General features: G+C 45.3%; 1 protein-coding gene and 1 long non-coding RNA gene across 2 annotated transcripts; one reads left to right on the top strand and one right to left on the bottom strand.

The window, feature by feature from the left end:
- LOC122939840 lies at positions 1-2,519 on the bottom strand. The gene is made up of 3 exons (XR_006390181.1): positions 2,395-2,519; positions 1,732-1,830; positions 1-979 (listed from the first exon to the last, which is right to left on the bottom strand). It is a non-coding gene; the product is annotated as an uncharacterized LOC122939840 (long non-coding RNA).
- Positions 2,448-23,884, top strand: PIP4K2B (phosphatidylinositol-5-phosphate 4-kinase type 2 beta). Its single transcript, XM_044296025.1, has 10 exons — positions 2,448-2,970; positions 7,723-7,820; positions 11,955-12,051; positions 12,432-12,584; positions 12,885-13,031; positions 13,114-13,152; positions 13,806-13,919; positions 18,905-19,157; positions 21,156-21,259; positions 22,025-23,884. The coding sequence occupies exons 1-10, from the start codon at positions 2,827-2,829 to the stop codon at positions 22,103-22,105; spliced, it is 1,230 nt and encodes a 409-aa protein (XP_044151960.1). The 5' UTR covers positions 2,448-2,826; the 3' UTR covers positions 22,106-23,884.
- The last annotated feature ends 2,517 nt before the right edge of the window (positions 23,885-26,401 follow it).

Genomic DNA, 26,401 nt, shown 5'->3' with positions numbered 1-26,401 from the left:
TATAGGCCATCAGTGTCAAAATCCCAGACAACCCCTTTAATTGTATTAAATGATTACTTGAGTGTTTCTTTAAAGCTGCTTGTAGTAGCCGACTGTCACCATTGGGCACCACAAAGAATCATTTCTGTAAATTCTACATGGTGATCTTGGCTGCGACACCCGTCACATGATCAGAGATCACAGCGTGGCAGTGCAGCCATTGAACTGAATAGGGTCGACATGTGAATCCAAAGTTGCTACATACAACCCCAGAACTGCTACATTCAGTTCAATTTGGCCTGACGAAGCGCAAGTTAGCGCGAAACCGCCGTCCTCATCTGGGTTCTACTGCACCATGCGCTCCAGCCCAATGAGTAACTTTTTATCTTTTGTATGAATAAAGAATGGTCTTATCTACACTGGTGCGTGCCGCCTATTCTATTACCCTTCCTCTCAGTGACTGCACTGCCACACAGTGATCTTTGGGCATGTGACGCCATGTAGCCACAGTCTAAGGCCTCTTGCACACAAACGATGTGGTTCTGTTCCTTGCATTGGGGACCGAAATTTGTGGTCCCTTAATGCACAGGCAACGTCCGTGCGGCAGCCGGGACGGATTGAGACCCATTCAACTTGAATGGGTCCTTGATCTGTCCGCACCGTTCAATTTTTTAGGCACGGACAGAAACACCACGGAAGCACTCCGTAGTGCTTCCTATCCGTGCTTCCGTTCCGCATCTCTGTGATTGCGGACCCATTCAAGTGAATGGGTCAGCGGGCTGCACACGGCCGGTGCCCGTGTATTGCAGACTTTCATGTGCAAGAGTCCTAAGGGTATGTTTGCAGATTCCGCATCCAGTCATTTCCATTGATTTCAATGTGCAAACCGCTTGTTGATTTACACACAGCACGTGTTTTTTTTTTTCCGCCTTTAAAACTTCTGCGCGGAAAAGCGAAGTGATGTTCATTCTTGGTGCTGAATCCACATCTAAACTTTCCACTGAAATGGGAAGAATAAAAAAAAAAAAACACATCAATCAATGTGTCAGAATAAAAACCGTATCCAAAAAGCCATAAGGAATCCTGAAGTGGATTCCGCACACACAAAAAAACTGTGTGAACATACTCTAAGGCCTCATGCACACGGCCGGGATTCCTGCTGACAGCAGGAGTGCACGGCGTCATTGGCGCTTCATGCTGCCGATGCACTACAGTAATACACTGGTATAGATCATGCGCACGGCATCATATCAACCAATAATGCTGTGCGCTCTTGCTGTCAGCAAGAATCCCGGCTGGGTTACCACGGACCGCTCACGGACGTGGAACACGGCTGTGTGCATGAGGCCTTTGGGCTCATGCACACGACCGTATGTATTTTGCAAAAAAATGGATCCGCAAGAAATACAGATGACATCTGTGTGCATTGCGTATTTTGCGGAACTGAACAGCTGGCCCCTAACAGAACAGAATTTTGCAGAATGGAAATACGGAATGCACACGGAGTAACTTCTGGGTTTTTTGCGGACCCGTTGAAGTGAATGGTTCCGCATACAGTCTGAAAAAAACCCCGTAAGGGACGCGGAAAAAAAATACGTTTGTGCGCATGAGCCCTTAGGGTACGTACGGCCATGCGGTCGACTTTCCTGATGCAGTTTTGGAAACCAAAATCAGGAGTGGATCATAAAAAGAGAGAAAGTAGATAGTATGGCAAGATAAACGAGCAAGTGTTTTTTTATTTTTTATTATTACCTACAAGATGCTGAAAGTGGTCCCTGGTCACGTCTGTGCATCTTTGGGCACGTCTTATTATGTTGATACTGCTGTGATCCTGCTTTTTCGTGGGCCACCCTGTATAAAGGACAGATATGACATCTCCTGTTTTTCAATTAACTCCTGATTTTGGCTTTCAAAAACTGCATAAAAAACCTGACTGTGTGAACAGTGCCTAGAGCACATGCATATGTATGTATATATATATATATATATATATATATATATAGCTATGGGATCACATGTGATGTTATCTGTCGCAAATAATCCAAGTGTGCCTTTTTAGGGATTTTCCCAGCAGGCCATTTGCCGCCCACCCCCAGGTTCCCCTGTCATATGTGGGCACTAGGATCAGAGCCGCTGTCATGTAGCATCACGTCCATCAGAACCGCCGTACACACTGATTTCACGTACTCCGCTCCATCTGTCAGTCTCTCCTAGACCGTACCATTGTTGTGCTCTGCTGGGGGGGGAGGAGCTGGACGTGACGATCTAATTCCTCATGTTGCTCTGTCCAGTTTATACAGTTAATCTCATTGTTCTAATTTATCAAGGAGAAACGAGATGACGGGAGATTTATTCCTAATGTAAACGGCCATTCATACCAATATCCGCAGTGCTGCCCAGAACGTCCCCCCCTACCTCTGACTCAAACATGCTGCGGTCCGCACCGCCCGCTGCAGGCAGCCATCTTGTCCGAAGCGGGGGACCGGACCGGCTCTACCGGGAGCAAGGGAGCGAGACCGATCAAGAGGCCACATCGGGTTGGCGAATCGCCTCTGAGCTCAGGGCTTTAGGGAGGGAATTGCATGGCTTACAGTGACAGCCGGCCCATAGCCAGCATTAGGGGACTGACAGCCGGGGAGCTACATTGAGAACACCGGGGGAGCTAGCGCCGCCTACTGGTCACATCGACGCGGCCGGACCGGAAGACTGGGGAGAACATGAGATCCTGGTAGATGGGGCCAATGCCCCCGGAGGGGGATCCCGGTAACTAGACCTGTGCCAAGGGGGGTGGCCGAGAGCCAGCAGCCCGGGAGACCCCGCTGAGCGTCCTGCGAGAGAACCGTGATCATGGCCTCCAACTGCAGCAGCGCTGTGGCGGGCAGCGCCAGCAAAACCAAGACCAAGAAGAAGCATTTTGTGTGTCAGAAAGTGAAGCTCTTCCGAGCCAGCGAGCCCCTGCTGAGTGTGCTGATGTGGGGGGTCAACCACACGGTAAGTCCCCTGCACCCACTGTCACACGGTATACTGCCCCCTGCTCAGGGTAGGCATGGGTGCCCATGCCCTTGGTACCAGCCTCTGTGCTGATGGAGGTAGGTAGTCATGCAGTGACACACCTATACATTTCCTCCTCTGTTTACTATGGCAACGAGACCAAGAGATGCCATTCTGCAGCATGAGGGACACGCCTGCGTACCCCCGGGCGCATACACTAGCACCTGAAGTCATTTCTCATAGCAACCAATCAGATCACTGCGCCATCAGAACAGATGGATAAAGGTATGCCAATTGGTTGCTATGGGCAACGGGGCCTAGTCTGACCTGGGACAGTAATGCGGCACATGGAATAATCACATTTGCATGCAGAGGCCTAAGCAGCCGTCCTCCTTTACCTGTCCGAGTACGTTCACACACGGCAGTTTTTTTTTCTCTTTGACTGGAGACAATCCCATTCACACGTATGGAACAGGTTTTCTGTCACAGAATTATCTGCAACATCTCTGCCGCCCGTAAATATCCCCTCGGGGTACGTCCTAGGCAACGCGGATTTCCGAGTGGTAAATCCACAACCTTGAGTGAAGAAATGTCATCCACACACCCTAAAAAAATGCGTTTTGCGCGTGATAAAAAACTCAGTGTGGTACCCAGACCTGAACCCAGACTTCTTCACTGATGTTCGGGTTTGGGTTAGGTGTTCTGTAGATTTTATTATTTTCCCTAATAACATGGTTATAAGGGAAAATAATAGCATTCTTAATAAAGAATGCTTACTAAAATGTCGATTGAGGGGTTAAAAAATATTAACTCACCTCATCCTCTTGTTCGCGCAGCTGGCATCTTCTTCCTTTTTCAGGAACTGCAAAAGGACCTTTGATGACGTGAGCGCGGTGACGTCAGCGCAGGTCCTGCTGAATGAAGATGGAAGGATCTATCCTGCTGACGTCACCACGTGGTGAGCGCGATTACGTCATAAAAGGTCCTTTTGCAGGTCCTGAAAGAAGAAGACAATGCCGGCTGCGCGAACAAGAGGATGAGGTGAGTTCATATTTTTATTTTTTAACCCCTAAATCGACATTTTACTAAGCATGCTGTATTCAGAATGCTATTATTTTCCCTTATAACCATGTTATAAGAGAAAATAATACAGTGATTAGACTTGAATGGGGTTGCTCATCCCGATCGTCTCCTAGCAACCATGCGTGAAAATCGCATTGCAACCGCACTTGCTTGCCGATGCTTGCAATTTTTACGCATCCCCATTTATTTCTATGGGGCCGTGAAAAACGCAGAATATAGAGCATGCTGCGATTTTCACGCAACGCATAAGTGATGCGTGAAAATTACCACTCATCTGCACAGCCCCATAGAAGTGAATGGGTCCGGATTCAGTGCGGGTGCAATTTGTTCACCTTACGCATTGCACCTGCGTGGAAAACTTGCCCGTGTGAAAGGGGCCTAAGGGTTCAGCCACACGGCGCGGTTGTGACGTGGCCACGTTGTGGTCTGGTGCGGTTGTTCGGGCCCTCATTAAGCTAATACAGAGCTGCACGGTTTAGTCAATGTACATTGTTAATGGCTGAGAGGTCATTAACAATACAGAAGGACTAAACAGTGCGGCCCTTATTATTTTAGGGCTCATCGAGGCCTGTGCGGCAGCGTGCCTCATGTCCACACCGCAACTGCAACATGTCTGCTCCTTGTGGTCCCCATACCCTAAAAACGCAGCATGTCACCAGTGGTAAATCTGCATGTAACTCTCGTGTATTTGGCAGCGCATCCATTGCAAAATCGCAATCATATTTTCCTGAGAGTTTTTTGCGACTGTGTGGCTGTACCCTAAGGCTAGACTCGGACGAGCGAGTTCAATGTGAGGAACTCGCTGCGTGTGTGAGCGTGATTTCCCGTTCTGACCTCTGATTGCTCGTCATTATAATGATTTTTAAGGCTGTATGTCCCTGCCAGACCTCTAATCTACTGAATTACACTGACATAGTGCCCCCAGTAGATTAGAGGTCTGGCAGGGACACATAGCATTGTAATTTATTATAAAGCCGGGAGATCTTGCTTACACACGCAGCTAGTTTCTTGCATTGAACTCGCCCGTCTGAGTCTTGCCTAATGGTATGTTTACATGGCAGAAAATGCTGTCGACTCACTCCAGCTAAACCACGGGCGGACGCCCAGCAGTATCTAACCGGACCCCGTACCAAGAGAGGACATGCCCTTTCTTGACACTGTTTCAGCTTTAAACCACAGGTTGCATAAATAGCATCGCTGCCTCCCATTGGAAATGCAGGGAGGCGGACACCCCACGCCCGCCTAGCGGAATTTAGATAATTGAGAAGTCCGCAGTGGATTTTGATGCTGATCCTTTTGGATTTTGCTTCAGAAATGGCTATGGATTTCATCTTCTGCATTGCAAAGGGTGGAGATCCACGGAATAAACTGACATGCTGCAGATTTCGTACGTGCACCGCCTAGGGCACCTTCACAGACGACAGATTTTGTTGCAGGAAATTTCTGCGACTGAAAATCCAGTTCCATTCCTCTGGATGGGGTCGTTTCTGGCAGAAAGCACATGCATTTCTGCAATCCTCATTCAGAGGAAGAGAAGTGATTTTCAGTCCAAATCTGCTGCGCGTGAAGGCGCCCTTGCAGAAAAACTGACCTGTTGTCCCTAGCAACCAATTAGCAATTAGCTTTCATATCCTAAACTCCTTTGGGAATATGAAAGCAGCTATGTGATTGGTTGCTAGGGGTAACAAGGTTTGTTCTGGTCAACATGGCCCAATACCGTCAGCAGCAGGGATCAGCAACCTTCGACACTCCAGCTCTTGTGAAACTACAAGTCCCAGCATGCTCAATTCATTTCTATGTGAGTTCTTAGAAGAGCAGAGCAAGTATGCATGCTTGGAGTTGTAGTTTCACATCAGCTAGAGTGCCGGAGGTTGCCTACCCCTGGTCTGCAGAATAGGTGCCGGAATAAGGGTTTTTCCTCATGTGGCCAATGTATCGGACCCCAGATGGTCAGACTGAAGTAATCGATTACTATAGATGGACTAATGGGTTCTTCTCACTGACTACCAAGATCTGAAATGCTGGCATTAGTGAACAGGCGCTGCCGACATTTTATCTTCACCCTGGATTTCTTCAGGCGCATGAAGATCTGCCTTTGTCACCCATGGGCCGAGTCCTGTGCTGCTAAGCAGTGACCCATAGGAGTGAAAAATCATTAATTCTGAAAGACTATCTAATAAGTGAATTACAATTGAGGTATCTAAGTCAACGGGTGCCAAGGGACCCCTCAAATAGGATACAGCAAAGCCCCCCATCCACCCCCGAGGAAGAAGAGGAACCATCAGACCATGTCAATGACTAACTTAATGAGGAGGGTGCCATGGATGTGACCATGTGGTGGCTCTAGAACAAGCATCTTTGGTCGTGAAACTTATGGTGTAGATACTGTGTGGCCCTCACTTACACTGGTTATATGTCAGAAGAGGCGAGGGTCCACTGAGTGATTGCATCCACAATAATTTCTACGCTGACCCTGTTAAAGGGGTGTCCAGCCCCATGAGAGGGGCTTACAGTGCTGTAAAATAACATGAGAAGTGATATTTGCCTTACCAATCCACATCATCGCTGGGATCAGGGAATCGTCGGCAGGTTGGTAAAGTGAGTAGTACTCAGTTTGGAGAAACCCTTTTTTTGAGGGTTTGTTCCCCACGCGAATTTTGCAGAGCCAAAATCTGCCACGAAAAAAAAAACAAAACATGGTGGACCTGCTTGTGGTTAAGCCCCGTTGGATGTCTATTCACAGTTTAGCTCCATGCATCATGGCTTCCAGGGGCATCTGTCCAGAAACCACTCCAAGAAGGGACAGCTACCTTCCTGGCGAGGTTGCAGCTTAAGGGCCTATATTCACAAAGAGTTTTTTGCCGCCAACGTTTTGGTGCAGATTCCACACCACAATTCTAGTAGGCGGACGCTGTTTAAAGCCACAACTGTGCCAAAGAGGGACATGTGGGGTGGGGTGTCTGGACAGCCTGAAGCTGCGGTGGGTATCCATTTGCAGCTCGGCTTCAATCAGTTGGACTACACTGTGAGCGGCTTTCAAAGTGAAAAACCGCGGCAGTTTGTCATGGACTATGTGGTGGGTTTTGCGTCTGCAAAATCTGCTGTGAATGGACAACATGTGGGCACAGCCATGTGGTGTCTGTGGTTAAATTTCTGCAAGGGGGAAAAACTCTGGGTGAACAGGCCCTAACATTAGCTTAGAGATGTGAGGCAAAAGCTATAGGGGGGTCCATTGCCGCATGGCCCAAAAATGGGCTACAATTTCTAGCGATACCTGGGGGCTCTGAGCCCATGGACCCCACCAATGCCAATATCTGACATATCTACATTTCAGTAACAGAGCATAGCTAGGGCTCTAAATTCCTAATCTATGGGGGAGTCTTTACACCCATATAGACCTGTCAGAATTTTTGCTTAGCGGGGGGCCAAGTGCGGACATTCGCACCAGGTGCCCCTCGACCTCCTCTACGTGACCGACAGAAAGGATGTAGCTAATCCTAAGGGGCACAACATTCAGGTAAGTGGTGATCAGTTGCACCAGGACATGTCTCACTTGTGTTTGGGACATATGTACAGGCACAGCCCATACCCTTGTAGTGCAAAATGGTCATTGTGAAGCATGTGAATCCTGTTATCATTGTAGTTAGTGTTCCCTCTTCTGGTCCGTAGATCAATGAGCTGAGTAATGTCCCTGTCCCAGTCATGCTGATGCCAGACGACTTTAAAGCCTACAGCAAAATCAAAGTGGATAACCACCTATTCAACAAGTAAGTGCACCCTTTACCTGATCCTACACCCTATCCTGGCAGGACGATTCACAGCTACAAGGTACCTAAGGGCACATTTAGATCCCCTTTTTAAATTTCCACATTCAGGTAATGGATCCGGATCATCCGATTTCAATATTATGTTTTGTAGTGCTGCTGATAAAACCATCAGTCAAGGGTGCCCTTGCCAGTAACAGCTAGACTTGTAGGGACTTCGAACAGTGGGACCCTCTTTGATCAGCTTGCTGTTGGAGACCGTAGAATGGGGTTGTCCGTACCATGTAGCAATCTCCCATTACTATATATACACTCATTGACAAAAAGCACCCAGATAGAAATGTTGGATTGATGTGAAACCCATCAGGTAGATATGTAAATGATTACAGATGTGATCTGATTAAACACTGCGTCTTGCCACAAGAGGGTGTAAGAATGCTGCCCTATAAAAAAAAAAAAGCTCTCAGGGGTTACTTTTGGGAAGTGTACCTCATAGTGAGAGATTATTGACTGTTAATTAATATTAATTTACTCTGTTAAATCACACACATCGTGAGACTTTTATTATAATCATTTGAAAAAGCAACTTTGTCCAGATATAGTTGTTTCATGCATATTATAGCAACCCCTGCTGTTGATTTCCTTGTCGTAATTTACTTCCACGTAATACAGTCATGTCCATAAATATTAGGGACATCGACACAATTCTAACATTTTTGCTCTATACACCCCCACAATGGATTTGAAATGAAACAAACAAGATGTGCTCTAACTGCAGACTGTCAGCTTTAATTTGAGGGTATTTACATCCAAATCAGGTGAACGGTGTAGGAATTACAACAGTTTGCATATGTGCCTCCCACTTGTTAAGGGACCAAAAGTAATGGGACAGAATAATAATCATAGATCAAACTTTCACTTTTTAATACTTGGTTGCAAATCCTTTGCAGTCAATTACAGCCTGAAGTCTGGAACGCATAGACATCACCAGACGCTGGGTTTCATCCCTGGCTATGCTCTGCCAGGCCTCTACTGCAACTGTCTTCAGTTCCTGCTTGTTCTTGGGGCATTTTCCCTTCAGTTTTGTCTTCAGCAAGTGAAATGCATGCTCAATGCTCTATAGCATTTGGCTGAATATGAGCAGATAATATTGCCCGAAACACTTCAGAATTCTTCCTGCTGCTTTTGTCACATCATCAATAAATACAAGAGAACCAGTTCCATTGGCAGCCATACATGCCCACGCCATGACACTACCACCACCGTGCTTCACTGATGAGGTGGTATGCTTAGGATCATGAGCAGTTCCTTTCCTTCTCCATACTCTTCTCTTCCCATCACTCTGGTACAAGTTGATCTTGGTCTCATCTGTCCATAGGATGTTGTTCCAGAACTGTGAAGTCTTTTTTAGATGTCGTTTGGCAAACTCTAATCTGGCCTTCCTGTTTTTGAGGCTCACCAATGGTTTACATCTTGTGGTGAACCCTCTGTATTCACTCTGGTGAAGTCTTCTCTTGGTTGTTGACTTTGACACACATACACCTACTTCCTGGAGAGTGTTCTTGATCTGGCCAACTGTTGTGAAGGGTATTTTCTTCACCAGGGAAAGAATTCTTTGGTCATCCACCACAGTTGTTTTCCGTGGTCTTCCGGGTCTTTTGGTGTTGCTGAGCTCACCGGTGCGTTCCTTCTTTTTATGAATGTTCCAAACAGTTGTTTTGCCCACGCCTAATGTTTTTGCTATCTCTCTGATGGGTTTGTTGTGTTCTTTTCAGCCTAATGATGGCTTGCTTCACAGATAGTGACAGCTCTTTGGATCTCATCTTGAGAGTTGACAGCAACAGATTCCAAATGCAAATAGCACACTTGAAATTAACTCTGAACCTTTTATCTGCTCATTGTAATTGGGATAATGAGGGAATAACACACACCTGGCCATGGAACAGCTGAGAAGCCAATTGTCCCATTACTTTTGGTCCCTTAACAAGTGGGAGGCACATATGCAAACTGTTGTAATTCCTGCACCGTTCACCTGATTTGGATGTAAATACCCTCAAATTAAGTCTGCAGTGAGAGTTGATCTTGTTCGTTTCATTTCAAATCCATTTTGGTGGTGTATAGAGCCAAAAATGTTAGAATTGTGTTGATGTCCCAATATTAATGGACCTGACTGTATGTCCAGTGTCAGCGGTCACTCGGTCAGGTTCCTCTTGTACACGGGCAGCAGTGAGGTTTGCCATTGTGAAGGCCTGACAGTAATGATCCGCACAATGGACACATTAGGTGGAATTTCTAAGAAAGAATCAAGAGGACACCAGGTGGCGAAATAAGTATGTAATCATGACATCTAGACACAATAACCTTGTAAGCATATACTAGTATTGGTATTGCATTTCTCACGTGATGCTATTGATGAAAGGGGTTGTCCCATGAAAAACACTTATCTCCTATCCACATTATAGGGGATAAGGGAGGGGGCAACCATCAGTGCCCCCTCTGATCACGAATACGAAGCAGCAGTCACTGAAGTGCGCTGCCGCTCTATTCAACTCTATGGCACCACTGGATATAGCCAACCGTTTGTGCTCGCCTACCTCCGGCAGTCACATACAGTTGAATGGAGCTTCAGTTCATGTGTGACCGATATTCCATTCAAATCGGGGAACTTGGAACCCTGTTCTCGTGGTCGGCCTCCCACTGCTCACACTTGGCACCTATCATGTCAACAGGGGATAAGTGTTTCATGGGATAACCCCTTTAAGAATTAGTTTTCAGTATGTATGGTAAGAATACTGGGTTAGTTTAGAAGATCAGGATCTCGGGAGTAATTTATTAATCCTCAGCTTGGCTAGGATCACAGGTTAGTGGTAATTATTAGTAAGGATCCGGTAGCTCTTCCTGCTTCCTCGCTGTTGTCCGCGCAGTAGATGCGTAGATGCTCTTCTCTATAGAGTGCTGGCAGACAAGCAGGAGACATTTGCCGCAGTTCATTTTCTGCACGTCAGGACTGACCTTTAGTGTGCGGACAAACCTGACCTCCTGTTTCTGCATAGCTATTCAGATGAGGGATTGTGACACAGTGGAATGAAGTGGCTTTCCTCTCATTGTTATCCATGGTGATTGATGGAGGGAGACGCTGTATTCATTCAGCTGCTTTTTATCTCTTATCGGTAGCGGTTCTGAGGGTTGTGTCCTTTCTGCTGATGTAGCAGGCTTTATTCCAGGTCTGATTTTTGTCAGTCATTTTCTTAAAAACTTGCTCTTTCGTGCAAGTCTAGGATCACATCTTTGGCAGAAACTCCTGGAGTCTGATCCAACAGACTACTTTAATTTACTACATTCGGCATAGACATACTGGTGGATCCCCATTGACTATAATGGGATCTGTTTCCAGTAGTTTTTGTCTGGCCGAAAGTCGGATCTCATTGGGGATCCGTCAATATCAGTATGCCGGATGTGGTAAACTCCAGGGGCGGACTGGGAACTTGACGCAGTCCTGGAAAAAAATAATAAAGGTGGCCCCTTGTAGTCAGGTCCAAACTTATGGAAGGCGGAGCCAAAACAAGTAGGCGGGGCCAGCAATATTATAGTACAGCACATTATACCACCCCCAACAGATACCACAGTCCATCACAAAATACATCCCTAAGAGCTTCCACTGGCCGGCCGTGAGGAGGGCTCAGGCGGCCCCTTGGGCATCGGCCCACTGTGAAATTTCCCTGTCAGGTCTATGTCCAATCCGCCCCTGGTAAACTCCCATAGCCTGTTCCTCTGCCAGAACTCGGAGTTTGTTTCAGAGATGTGAACCTAACCTAAGTGGTCACCATTATATTGCTTCTTCTGGATGGATGTACATGTAGGTGATCTAACAAGTCTTGATCAATATACTTTATAGCATCCCTGTTCCTGACGACTGCCGGCACAGCCTGTATTCACACTAGCACAATGACATTCCTTTGGCTATGCTTGCCAACTACAGAACCTCTCCGTACCCCATTGTAAATGAATGCAGTCTGTCGGTCGCTGCTCGAATGATGCAAGTGTGAACAGAGCCAGAAGTTTCATGTGCTCTTCGTTTGAAAAACAAAACAAAACGTGGTCCTTTTGGGTCGTTAAAGTTCCATCTCCTTTTTCCAGAGAGAACCTGCCAAGCCGTTTCAAATTTAAGGAATATTGTCCCATGGTCTTCCGGAATCTGCGAGAGAGATTTGGAATCGATGACCAGGATTACCAGGTAATAACATATTGGGTCTCATGCAGGCGACCACATTACAGCTCTATACAAGTTCTGAGATGTCTATGGACCATACTGTACTTCTAATTTCATAAGAAGACTGTTCTATTTTATTATCTCAGATATGTATGGATCCAACAGAAAATAAAAAGGCTGTTTTCATAGCTTGTAGGGCAGCACGTTGAGTCCCTATGGCTCTGTACTACAGACTCTAGGCTTAGGAGATGATCTCCCCTACAAGAGAACATCTCCATAGTACAGCATAATACTGAACTGGAGGAACTTATTGTGATTCTCTAAGGCCTTAATGCCTTGTTCTACTAAGGAAGTATGAAGTTTACATCTTCTCAGTTTGGGATTTCTTGCTGTTTGCTTCCCAGAACTCTTTGACCCGCAGCGCACCTGTGAACAGTGAGAACCAGGGACGGTTTGGATCACGATTTCTCATCACATTTGACCGACGATTTGTCATCAAGACGATATCAAGTGAAGATGTGGCTGAGATGCACAATATTCTGAAGAAATACCATCAGGTAGCTGCAACTGTGGTGTATTTTTTTATTTTTTTTATAAGCAATTCACATATCAATTATACAGTCATCCATAGAAGGAAGGACAAAATCAGAACAGGTTTTTTACTTGTAGATGTAAATCAGATATATTCCATTCACTCACAGCCAGCAGAGATATATTAAAAATGATGTGTAATTGAGACGCAAAGTTGGGTCTTAGATTTCCTCCTCGTTTTCCGTTCCATTTTCCTTTCTGTGTTTTGATGATTGTGGATCTTCTGATGACCCAATGTATATATCTCACTGTCCTTTTCCTTACAGTTTATTGTGGAGTGTCATGGTAACACTCTGCTTCCTCAGTTCCTTGGTATGTACCGACTCACAGTAGATGGCGTAGAGACCTACATGGTGGTCACCAGGAACGTATTCAGCCACAGACTCTCTGTCCACCGCAAATATGACTTAAAGGTATGTGCCTTTTTATTATGAGAGGAGAATACTGTGACTGTAGTAGTCGGGTGTTCATCTGTTTCTTTGGCTTTCTTCCTAGGGCTCCACCGTATGCAGAGAAGCCAGTGACAAAGAAAAGGTAGGTAACAGCATCTGTCCTTACGACAGGCCATCAACCTTTGATTTTTGGCGGTCCAGCCTCCTCTGATCATCGCAATGAAGGGGCTGTGGCGCTCTTGCAATCTTAGGGGGTCATTTACTATCCGAAATATGCCTATATTAGGTGTATTTCAGGCGCATATTGCGGCACAAAGGTCCTTTGCTCCGCAATCTGCGACTTTTCCCCGCTTACGCCAGGTCTAAAAAAAAAAAAAAGTGGCCGGGGGCAGGCCCGTCTAATTCATCATTTTCTACACCTGTTTTAGGTGTAGAAAATGGTCAAAATTTAAGCCAGCAAGTAAGCTGGCTTTCATTTAGACCGACGCTGGATACGCTGAACATATGTAGAAGCCGGCGCCTCTACATACCTTCGTCGGATCCACCGCCAGCACACGCCGGTCTTAATAAATGACCCTCTCAGTTCCCTAGCGCTCAAACTTTGATAATTTATCCTAAGACTACAACATCAGTGCTGGAGGACCAGTGAAGTCCTATTTTTGACAGTTAGCTAAGTCATTATATTGCATTTACTTAATTTTATTTATTATCCAATGTTATTTCTTGCTAAGCTGCTTACTTCGGGAAAAGTCTAGTGTGATTATGCTTCAATTACCAATCCCTCTTAATCCACAGGCCAAGGATCTACCCACGTTTAAAGATAACGATTTCTTGAATGAAGGGCAGAAGTTGCACGTGGGCGAGGAAAACAAGAAGATTTTCCTTGAGAAGCTGAAAAAAGATGTAGAGGTGAGAGCTGGCACTTAGTAAAGGCAGCCTGTCATCAGGAAATTCACAGTTAAACCTGGCACTAGCCCAGCTGAATGTGATGATCGCTTTCACTTGGTGATAAGTTGCTTCATTCTGGAGAAAAAGTACTTTTAATCCGTATGCAAATTAGCTGTCATTTGCACCGAGGGCGTGCCAAGGCCATTCTGGGCAAGCTCCTTCTTCCTCTGCCAGCCGCTCCCTCTCCTTCATTGACGGGGCCAGATGAGATGGTTATGCAGGAGCCTGGCCATGTCGATCCTGGTGACAGATTCCTTATAATAGAATGTGCAAGTGGCCTGAAATGCGTCTGTGGTCTCCCATAATAACCTTATCATCTGATAAATGAGCAGAATTGCTCTAATATTCCAATAAGTGTGGTGGGGCGTGGAATCCACTAGCAATATACCACAGATACCAAAGCTTGGCACCTTGGTTATAAAGGGGTTAAATATGTCTGCTTGGGTAAAAGACCTAATTATCCCAGCTAAAACTAACAACTTATGGGACTTCGCTGTAGACAGTTCATAGAGAGGTTGTCCAGGATTTAAAACATGGCTGCCTGCTTTCCAAGACGGTGCAGTCCACAGGTCGTGTGGGGTATTACAGGTCAGTCCAATCACTTTGGTGGACCTGAGCTGCAATACTAAACATGACTCGTGGACTGGTGTGGCACTGTTTTCTGTAACAAATCAGCCATAATTTTCTAATCTTGTACAACCCCTTTAACGGGTTACCTGTCGCCATGAAAGTGCTAAATAATCTGCAGGCAGTAGGTTATAGAGCAGGAGAAGCTGAAAAAATTGATGTATAGTTTTGTGGGAAAATTCATTTATACTCCTGCTCATTCTGGGCTTTGCAGTAGAGGAGGCGGTCCTATCAGTGATTGACAGCTATCTGTATACACAGTAATAGAGGGAAGGCTGTCAATCACTGATAGGACCGCCTCCTGGATTTAAAGCCCAGAAAGAGCAGGAATGTGAGTGAAATGCAAGTTTTAGTGAATCTTTTCCCATAAAAATATATCAATCTGCTCAGCTTCTCCTGCTCTATTCATGCTGCCTTCAGCTCAGACACCGTGTTCAACATGACAGGGTTCCCTTCAATATGACCAAATGGGATATGTTTTTAAATACTTAGAGAGGACCACGGCCTGCCCTTTGAGCTGTGGTGGTGGTCACTTTAGCGTCAGCCTTTTTTCTCAGTACCGGCTGGAGAAAAATCATCAAAGGATCCTATGATCTAAGTTGGGATTGGTAGAACTGCGAGAGGTATGAGTTGTGTGGCCTTAGAGAGGAACTGTCGCCTCTCCTGATTTGTCTGTTTTAGCAACTACTTGCATTCTTCAATTCTGGACCATCTATTCTTATGATTCAGTGGTGTGCCATTCTTGTATTATTCCTGCTAGAAGTTATGAATGAATAGGTAGCAGCATGCAATGAAGGTCCAGCTGGGTGTTACCATTTGGGGAAGTGTCCCTGCACAGTCTGACACTAGTAGCACTTATTGGATAATGACAGACTGTGCGGGGACCCCCCCAAACTACTGGTAAGCCCAGCTGGACCTTCATTGCAGACTGCTGGCCATTTAGTCATAACTTGTAGTAGGAATAATAAAGTAATGGCACAACAGATTCATAAGAATCGATGATCCAGAATTATTACATGGGGAACGCAAGTAGTTGCTAAAACTGACATGTAAGGAGAGGTTACAGGTCCTCTTTAAAGGCCATAGTAAAGTTGATGACAATATTCTCCGCTGTTGATAGACTGCATAATAGCGATCAATTAGGGTCTTAGCAGTCAGAATATCATAAGAGAAGTTGTCACTACATACAATAATCAAGCTTTGTTACAGAAGCGCCATATGCAGGACAGTCAGCCTCCTCGGGTCTCTGGAAATGTTTAGCTTTATTCATTAATGTCTGATTTGTGTTTGGCTTGTACAAATATTTTACAGGTCCCTGCACATACACTACTCACAAAAAGTTAGGGATATTTGGATTTTGGGTGAAATTCATGGAAAATGTAAAAAGTTCCTGCTACAGTGATATTATATCATGAAAATAGGGCATTTAAGTAGAAGCAGCAATGGTGATTTCCTCATCTCAGTTTATTGAAACAAAAGCCAACAACAGTGGTGGGTATACCCCCACAAAAAGGTCAGTGTCTCAATAACTTGGCATGTGGCCTTGAGCATCAATTACAACTTGACAACGACGTCTTATGCCGTTCACAAGTTTTACTTATTGTCTGCTGAGGTATGGCATCCCACTCTTCTTGAAGGGCGGCCCTCAGGTCATTGAGGTTCTGGAGTACAGAGTTGCGAGCCTCTACACGGCGGCTCAACTGATCCCATAGGTTTTCAATGGGATCCAGGTCTGGAGAAAGTTCAGGCCACTCCATTTGAGGTACCCCAGTCTCTACCAGCCGTTCCCTAATGATGGGACCTTGATGAGCTGGCGCATTGTCCTCCATGAAGATGATTCTAGACCTGTGTTGTTCATACAGAGGCCCAATGACTGGATTAATGATGTTATTTAAGTAGTATGGGCTTGTCACTGTACCATTCACAAAGTGTAGGGCAGTTCTGTATTGACTAGACACACCTGCCCACACTGTAACGCCACCAAAGGCTCATCTGTGGCTGATGCACAGAGCTCTCCTTGACGTCTCCAACATCGTTTGCAGCCATAATTTCTGCTCAGCGTGAATCTACTTTTATCAGTGAACAGCACTGAGGCCCACTGGTCCCTCGTCCAGCTTAGATGCTCTCTGGCCCATGCAAGACGATGACGCCTGTGGTCAGGTACCCTTGCAGGTCGTCTAGCACAGCGTTTCCCAACCAGTGTGCCTCCAGCTGTTGCAAAACTACACTCCCAGCATGCCCGCACAACCAAAGGCTGTCCGGGCATGCTGTGAGTTGTAGTTTTGCAACAGCTGGAGGCACACTGGTTGGGAAACACTGGTCTAGCATGCAGAAAATGTGAACAGCATGAAGAGGAGGACTGTTTAAAGGGGTTGTGTCACTTCAACAAATAGCATTTATTAGGTAGTGAAAGTTAATACAAGGCGCTTACTAATGTATTGTGATTGTCCATATCGCTTCCTTTGCTGGCTTGATTAATTTTTCCATCACATTATACACTGCTTGTTTCCATGGTTATGGCCACCCTGCAATCCATCAGTGGTGGTCGTTCTTGCACACTATAGGAAAAAGTGCTGGCCTCTCTGGTGGCCCAGACTGAGGGAGCTCACACAGGCTAGTGCTTTTTTCTATTGTGTGCAAGACCAGCCACCACTGCTGGATTTAAGGGTGGTCGTAACCATGGAAATGAGTAGTGTATAATGTGATGGAAAAATGAATACAGCCAGCAAAGGAGGCAATATGGGTAATAACAATACATTAGTAAGTGCCTTGTATTAACTTTCTGTACATAATAAATGCTATTTGCTGAAGTCGCACAACCCCTTGAAATACCAATACTAATTGAACCAGGACATTTATTGGGCTATTTATGGATCAAACACCTGTTGTGAATTTTTCTGTTAAGCTCCTTGTTAGAGAACAGCAAGTTGTGCAAAAAGTACTGAAACATTGAACCGTTGGACATGGGCATTCAAAAGTTTAGAGAAGGTTAGAGTGCATTTTAGGTTCATCCTGAAACATCACCCCCAAGCCAAATATCCCTAACTTTTTGTGAGTAGTGTATAAAAGGTTAAATGGGGTATATCTCCCAGAGTGGCTGAGATGTGATCGGGGTGATCATACTTACTTGGACCCCACTGCTTGGTTTGGTCTACATCGCTACCAGGCGGGCTCATCTTCTCCCTGCTGTGCTGAAATCAACATCCTGTTGACGAGGGGTTACAAGTGGCTGCTGCAGCAAATCACTAGCCGCAGCAATGATGTGCTCCCCTTGCGTCCCCACCACAGGACAGCCACTCTGGGAGGTTTTGGATGACCCTTTAAGCGCAGTGCCGCTTATATGTGACCCAAGGTTTATTGATATGCTATAGGGAAATGTATGGTGGGAAAAGAAAAAAAATAAAGAAGATATTGCATTGGGTTCCATCCAGCATAGAGCTTCTTAAAGGGCTTTTCAGTATATAAAGTTTCTTTGTTTTCAGTTCCTCAGTATTCTTGAGATTTGTGTTCCTGGTCAGTAGTTGGAAAGAGTCTTGATCACATTCAGAGACTGAAAGCCTGCTGCCTGAGTTAGGACAGGACCATGACATGTTGTCTACTTCTGTAGTTTCATTCCATTCCATTAGACAGTCGTGATTAGGAAAAAGAAAAGTTTGCCCCTCACCCCAAAAAAAAAGTAGCGCCACTCTTGTCCATAGGTTGTGTCTGGTATTGCAGTTTAGCCCATTTCTTCTTTCATTTCTTTTCCAATTTCATAGAAATCCCCAAACATAATAGAAAATCCTTCAATTATACATGTACAATGAGGCAACAAGTGGAGCGCACTACTGGCTTGCACTGTGAAGAGGGTGGTTGACAGATTTGCCCTGGCTTGTTGCAATCAATGCCATGTAAATATTGTCATATATAGCAACCAATGACGCCGTGTGCTCCTGCTCTCAACAGGAATCCAGCCCAGCATACCACGGACCACTCTCGGCCACGGAACACGGCCGTGTGCATTCGGCCTTATCAAGATCCCTGCTTGCTATTAGTAAATTTAAACATTTATACTCTGAGACTGCAAAGGAGAAATGGCTACACAGCACCATCTTGATGGTCTGTTCTCACCATTACTGGTTGTTGCCCTAGATTTTGATATTGAAGGCCTGTCCTCACGATGCAATGGACGGGCTGTGCTTGATAACCTGCGAGAAGTGCCTCGGCCTTCTCAAACAGCTGATCGGGGGTGCAATATTAAACACCTGGAAAGCCCATTTAAATTGTAGATGACTAAGTCCTCATACAGTAGTTGTCATGTCCATCTTCTTTTCCTTCAGTTCCTATCTGTACTTAAGATCATGGATTACAGCCTCTTGGTGGGCTTACATGACGTAGATCGGGCAGAGCAGGAAGAGATGGAAGTGGAGGAACGGGCTGAGGAGGAGGAGTGTGAAGATGGCACTGGCAACCCCATTTGTTCGTATGGCACTCCCCCAGATAGTCCAGGGAATCTGCTGAACTGCCCTCGCTTCTTTGGGCCTGGTGAATTTGACCCGTCCGTGGATGTTTATGCAATGAGGAGCCATGACAGTGAGTACAACCATGTGACTTCTTATGTCTTAATTTACGCTTTTTTTTTCTTCAATTTTACTGTAGTTTTCGTTTTTCCGTATGGCATATACAGTAATTACATAGAAAAAATTTGGCTGGGCATAACATTTTCAATAGATGGTTCTGCAAAAACAGAACCTATACGGAAGACATACGGATGTGTTCCGTTTTTTTTTTTTTTTTTTTTTGCTGACCCATTGACTTGAATGAAGCCACGGAACGTTATTTGCGGGCAATAATAGGACATGTTCTAGCTTGCAACGGAAATACAGAAACAGAATGCATACGGAGTACATTCCAATTTTCTTTTGCGGAACCGTTGAAATGAATAGTTCCGTATACGGAACACAAAAAAACGGCCTGCAAAACGGAAAAGAAAAAACGGTAGTGTGAAAGAGGCCTTAGGATGATCTGTGATTGTGCCACATAAGAGAACAAACTGGGTGAGATTTATCACGAGGGGAATTTTTGCAGGAGTCTGCGTTGCTGTAATTTGCGCCAAGTTTAATAAATGCAATACAACATTTTGTAAATTTGGTGTACCTTACGTCTGACACTTCTGTCTTGAGATGTTACTCCACTTTCTACACTACACCTTTACCGGAGTAAGATTGTGACAATTTTGAAACTTTAAAAAGTTGCAGTTGATAAATCTGACTTGCCCGTCTTACAAGCTCACCACGTCCACTTTTCAAAACTGAAGTGGCGTAAAAATGCATCGTATTGCAAAGTCCTATTTTTGCAACTTTTTTAAAGCCAAAATTCCAGAATGCAGGACTTGATACATTCCCCCTACTGTGTGCAAGTTTTTAGCTTTACTGCTTTTTCCACTATAATATGACATTGCTGTGTGCATTATCCTTGAATCGAGTTTTTATTTTATTTTTAATCTGGGAACTTTGACACCATTGAGGCCATTAGCCATATGCTGTGCTAATTTATCTCTATTCTGTTGTATCATGTTGTGCTTTATTTTCTTACTGAGACATTATGTGCAAAAAAGCTTTTTCTAAAGACGGGCTTAGACGAGCCGAGGGAGCAGCCGATTGTCGGGAAGGAAGATTGTCCCGACTGTCGGTTGCTCGCTCTGTATCCTCGCTTTTTCACAGTATGAGCTGTTTAGACAGCACGATCTGCTGCCCAGAAAAGATGATTGATGTGCCTGCACAAACGACAGGATCACTCAATGAACAAGCGCTTTATATGGACAGATTATTGGGAACGAGCGCTCGCAGGAACAGTCGTTCCTGATAATCTGAACGATTATTGGTTCGTCTAAATCCACCTTAAGACCACAGTGTTTATTAGCCATGTATGCAAATGTGACATCACTTTGTGCATTAGCCCTGCATAGCGGTACTGTAGTGTGACATCACTGTGTGCATCATCCCTTGCTGTGGCTATTATTCTTGTATTGTCCCTTCACTTTAGTCCTCATCCCTGTATTTGTGACAGCACTGTTTTATGATCCCTGTGGAGAAATATATAGAGTTTGCTGATGCTCCTGGGAAATGGTGTTTTAGGTGGTCAAACAGTTCCTCTGCAATAGAAATTGCACGTGAAGTTGGCAGTTATGCCTCAGGGCCTAGGAACTGGCTACAAGAGGGGTCTGTAATCCACCAGGTCCTTCAGCATGACTTCAGGGAATGCCTCAGTCTCCCCCACAGCAGCTTCTAGGGCAGCGATTGCTAACCTCCGGCACTCCAGCTGTGGTGAAACTACGACTCCCAGCATGCTCAATTCATTTCTATGGAGTTCTCAGATACAGCCAAGCAAGTGTGCATCTTGGGAGTTGTAGTTTTACCACAGCTGGCGTGCCGGAGGTTAGCCATCACTGTTCTAGGGTGTCTCAACAGTGGGACAACCTGTGATCTGCTTGTTCTTCCAGTTTTGGTTTTTAGAATCCTCTCGCACACTCACTATACATTTTGCTCATTGATATTAGTATTTTCATAATTATTTTTATTTTTCTGAAAGGTGCACCGAAGAAGGAAGTCTATTTCATGGCTATCATTGATATCTTGACGCCCTACGATGCCAAGAAGAAAGCCGCGCATGCCGCCAAAACGGTCAAACATGGGGTAAGCTGGAGCAATACGTCTGTCCAACTTTGGTTGTCCTGCCATATATATTGATGACCATTTGGGGGGGGAGGGGGGGATCCGACACTCTGCATCCCTGCCACTCAGTTGTTTGAAGAGCAGGCAGTGCTCTGTGCGAGCGGTGCTTTCTGGTCATTACACTATGGGGCACATTTATTAGGGCCCCTTAATATCCCCTATAGCTGGCCATGGATCCGCAGGAGTTATGTAAAGACGCAGGCCTCTACATAACGTGGGCAGAACCACAGCTGCTATGTAACATAGCTTTCTTGCTGTCTTACATTTAAACCATTTTATACTCCTAAACCAGGAGTAGAAAATGGTAAATGAGTCGGGCCTGCCGGCCACTTTTTTTACCTGGCGTAAGTGGGGGAAAAGTCACAGATTGTGGCGCAAAAAAGGACCTTTGCGCCACAAACTGCACCAGAAATACACCTAATATAGGCGTATTTCTGATTAGTAAATGTGTCGTATCCTGTGGAGTGGTACCGTAATTAAAAGTACTCAAGTGAATGGAGAAACGATTTGTCATTACACTGCACTTCCGAGTTGATGTGCAGTGTAATGAAGAGGAAGCAGTGCTCGCACGGAGCGCAGCCGGCAGGGGTGTCGAACCCCCACCAATCAGATATTGATGGCCAATCCTGACGATAGGTCATCATTATATAAGGCAGGACTAACCCTTTAAGCTGAAGATTATTTGCCGCCCTCTGTTCCACCTAATTATTGTCCCGTGTCTTGCAGGCCGGAGCAGAAATCTCCACAGTGAATCCGGAGCAGTATTCCAAACGCTTCATCGAGTTTATGTCGAACATCCTTGCATAGCTCTCTGCACTTCCCCAGTACATGTGCCCGGAGAGATTAGCCTCATGTTCCTGGTGTGAGTGTGTGTGTGTGTTCAAGCGTCTGCATGAGTGTGAGTGAGCTGGTCCGTGCTGCATGCCCATCCTATTTGTACTCCTTCCCATTTTACTAAAAGATCAAGTGTCTTTATCCTTCTCCTCAATTTTAAATTTGTAATACTGAATTTAAAGGTCACAAAGGTAGGTTGGTTACCGAGAGGTCCCAGTGAATGTCAAGTTGAGTATCCGCCCCCACTCCTTCCCCAGCCTTACACTCCTTTTAAAGTATTCTGTACTGTGCTCCTGCTTAGTGAGCGGTACACGTCCTTGCTGTTACAAGCTCTTTTGACGAACTACCATTCTGGTATTATTGGCTTTAGCATTAATGCACTATTTATTACCACCAAGGTAGAATGGCCCCAGATGAAGTAGATTTTCCTGTTTGATCATAGTGTATCAGAGGATGCATGTCCCAACTGTTGAAACTACAGGTGTGTTGTTTTTTTTTTTTGTACCTTTTTTATTTGCTGTTACCTATGCTAGAAAACGGCTGTCAGGATGTACCTGTGTCCACTGCAGGGCTGTGTTATGTCCTAAAGCAGGGATTGCTCAACCTGCGGCCCTCCAACTGTTGTAAAACTACAACTCCCAACATGCCCTGCTGTAGGCTGCTCAGACATGCTGGGAGTTGTAGTTTTGCAACAGCTGACTGTCCTAAAGCATATGAAATAGTCAGCTAGGTCATGGTGGGTGAACCGCAGCAGAAACGCAACGATCACAAGAAGGGCGTCTAGCACTCAATTAGATAAACCCCTAAGGTAGGGCCACACGGAATGGAATTTCCACTGTGGATTTTTTCAGCCGGCAAAATGTGAAAGCCACAGCATGTCTATTTATGATTTACCCCCTCATGACCACTGACTTTACACATTATTGATATTCAGTGATATTTTATATTATTTTTTCTTACATGTCTGGCGACAATCCACTCTGGTTCCAGGCTGATCAAACTTTTCAGATGCAACGGTCAATAACAGCAGCTTCTGAGTGGGGGGGACAGAGGGAGTCTCCTCTGTCTAACCGATCACCATCGCTCCACAACCCCCCCCCCCCCCCCCCCAAAACGATGCAATTGGGGGGGTCCGATTGGTTGTCAGTGACCTACCCCATGTCTGGCCTGTTACTGCTACAATTACACCCTGCCTCTGACACTGTGTAATAGAATGGCGGTAAAATCACTATTCGCTGCAATACAGATATATAGTGCAAGCAATTAAAGAATTACAGGTCCAAAAAAAAATTGTGTAGCCAATCTGAAATATTAATAGCATGTCATGTGCGGTAAATGCCAGGAACAAAAAAGCCAGAATTTATATATTTTTTTTCACCTCGCCTTCCCCACAAAAATTGATAGATTTTAAAAAGGTCGAGTGTGCCCTAAAATAATAAATAGAAACTACAGCTCTATGGGCAGAAAAATAGTTATAGGTTTCAGAAAAGGGTTACACAAAGCAATTTTTTTTTTTTTAAGGTTTAGGCTACATGCACACGTGGTGTGTTCTGCAGTGCGCAAATCACAGATGGCGTCTGTGCGTGTTCTATGACGGATCCGCCCAAAACGCAAGTGTGAAAGTTGCCTAACTCGTCTCAGAGAAAAGAAAAAAAGTCTTCATTGGAAAAGTAAAGTTATGGGAATGTAAGGGGGGAACAAAAACACCACCCCAAAAATTGGGTTGGTCCTTAAAGGGTTTTTTCCAGGAATTATTATTATTATTTTTTTATTCCTTCCCCAGCAATACCTGCTCCCCCATACTTCGTTCTAGTTCTGTGGATCCTGGGGTGTCTTCACTGCACTTCTGGTCCCTGCCTGTCAACTTCTGCATGTAGGGGGTCACATGCCCCCAGAGTGGCACTTGACCCAACAATGATATGTTGCATGGGGACACGTCACTGCTAAGGCCTCACACCCCCTGCTGTCCATGGATGCACTGTCCCTATGACTAAGGAATAGTGCCTCCTGAAATGTGTCAGCACACCCTGCTACGGGTGTTTATATGTGTAGTTTTGTAGCAAGTGTTTTAAGATGGACTAATATCTAATTGAGTGCTGGGCATCCTCCTTGTGATTGCTGCTATGTTATACTCAAAGCATAAGGCCTCATGAACAATAGCGAATTCAAAAAGTTTTGATTAGAAATATCATGCAGTTTTGTGTTAAAAGCTCCTACGCAGATCCGCATGGCTCCCTGGTTACAGCTACAAACAAATCTGAGGGTAGTGTAACCCTGCGGTCATGTTACTTTCATTCACCACCTCTTCCATGGTGTTAAAGGGGTTCTCCGGGCTTTTAATATAGATGAGCTATCCTCAGGATAGGTCATCAATATCCCGGCACCCCTGCTGATCAGCTGTTTGAAGAGGAGGCGCGTGCCCTACCAGCACTGCCTCCTCTTCACGGTTTACCTTCTCGCGTCACCTCTGCAGCCGTAAGCAGATGTAATTATACCTAACTGTCCCATTTATTTCAATGGGACGGATTGTTCCCATACACTTGTATAGGAGCGATCCGTACCATTGAAATGAATGGGACGGCTTGGGTGTAATTACACCTGCTCACCACTGCAGAGGTGACGGCGAGAAGGTAAACAGTGCAGAGGAGGCAGCGCTGGTAGGGTGCGCGCCTCCTCTTCAAAACAGCGCCGATTTGATATTGATGACCTATCCTCAGGATAGGTCATCAATGTTAAAAGCCAGGAGAACCCCTTTTAAAGTTGGCAAGAAGAGGTTGACGAGATCAGACTACATACAGGGTTTGTAGTCTGTAACCATGGAAACAGATCTGCGTAAACAGTGTGTGAACCTGTTCCACTAAAATGAAGTACAAAAAATACAACCTAGAATAATAATGTAATATCCAGGGTATAAGGACAGGTGGCATGTTGTGGTATGGCCATTCATTTTGTTTGGCTTCCACTGCCTAATGATTGAGCCACAAGTCTTTAAATTTCTACCTTTGTTTGTAGTCACTAAAAGGAAGCGCTGCAGGTGATAAGGCTAGACACAGTGGGCCATTTTTTTATTTTATTTTTTAAATGTGTGCAAAAAGCAGTATTTTTGCCCACTGTCTGTTTGAGGCCTCTCCAGTCATCAGATAAGGTGGGCACTGTGGGCTACAGCACTTGTACTGCCCTTCTTGTAAGCTCTGTTATTAATGTGAAGTAAATCTGGGCCGGGAACAAGATATAACTAAGTATTGCCATGATGCATGTTCTCTGCAGCCAAAGAAGCACAAATTACTGAGCCAAAATTACGTACAATGCAAAAGCATCCACAACCCTGTCCTCAATCCACACAACTGTGCACACAAGCAGTGTAATAGAATTAGGATAGTGCACTCCGTAACAGCGTGTAAGATGGCAGCTTAAAGGGGTATTCCAGCACAAAATGTGGGATAGCTATCAAATAGTTTATAAAAAAATAAATAAAGCCTATGCTTACACTGATCCCCTGTTGCTGTCTCCTAACAGTGCCAAGATCCCCGCTGCACCCCACTTTCTGCTGACACAACTGTTCCGCTAATCACTGACTGCAGCAGTTATTGACAGAGTGGCATTCCCTGCCACGTCAGGGACTTCAGCAGGACGTGGAAGGCAGTTGGGACCCGGGCACCATTGGGAGACAGCTACGGGGATTAGCGAGGGGAGCATAAAGACTCTGTGCACGTAGTGCAGACCGCAAACAGCGGGCACTGGCCGTGTGCCCTCCGTGCTGCAGACCCATTGACTTGAATGGGTCCACAATCCGCAAGGTACGGCAAAAGATAGGACATGAAGCAGAGGCACTGATCTGAGGCCTACGGAAACGCTACAAAGCACTTCTGTGGGCTTTCAGGTCTGTGCCTCGGCCCCCCAAAAGATAAGACATGTCCTTTCTTTTGGCATATCTTGCAGATCGCGGACCCATTCAAGTCAATGGGTCTGCAGCACAGAGTGCACCCGGGCAGTGCCTGCATATGGCAGACTGCTAGTTGCGGTCCGCAGTACGGGAATGGAGCCCTTACGTTTGTGGGCGTGAACCCTAGGCTAGTGTTGTTTTTTTTAACTATTTGATGTCCATCCCACTTTTTTTTGCACTGGAAAGCCCCTTTTAACAATTGCCTCTAAAAACAGGATATGTCTTAATAGCCCACTGGGTGATGTTACCTAATGCTTCATTGTCTAGTTGTCAGTTTTATTCACTTTAAACAACCCCTTTTAATAGATGAAGTTTCTTCCCAAGGG

The sequence above is a fragment of the Bufo gargarizans genome, chromosome 6 (genome assembly GCF_014858855.1).
Source record: "Bufo gargarizans isolate SCDJY-AF-19 chromosome 6, ASM1485885v1, whole genome shotgun sequence".
Lineage (NCBI taxonomy): Eukaryota > Metazoa > Chordata > Amphibia > Anura > Bufonidae > Bufo > Bufo gargarizans.
This window is presented reverse-complemented; position numbering and strand designations above follow the sequence as displayed.

Bases quoted from the DNA above. Each gene is read 5' to 3' on its own strand.
- PIP4K2B (XM_044296025.1), top strand. From the start codon at position 2,827: ATGGCCTCCAACTGCAGCAGCGCTGTGGCGGGCAGCGCCAGCAAAACC. The intron at 12,585-12,884 runs GTAGCTGCAACT...TTTTCCTTACAG, and splicing joins TTCTGAAGAAATACCATCAG to TTTATTGTGGAGTGTCATGG. The intron at 13,153-13,805 runs GTAGGTAACAGC...CTTAATCCACAG, and splicing joins AAGCCAGTGACAAAGAAAAG to GCCAAGGATCTACCCACGTT.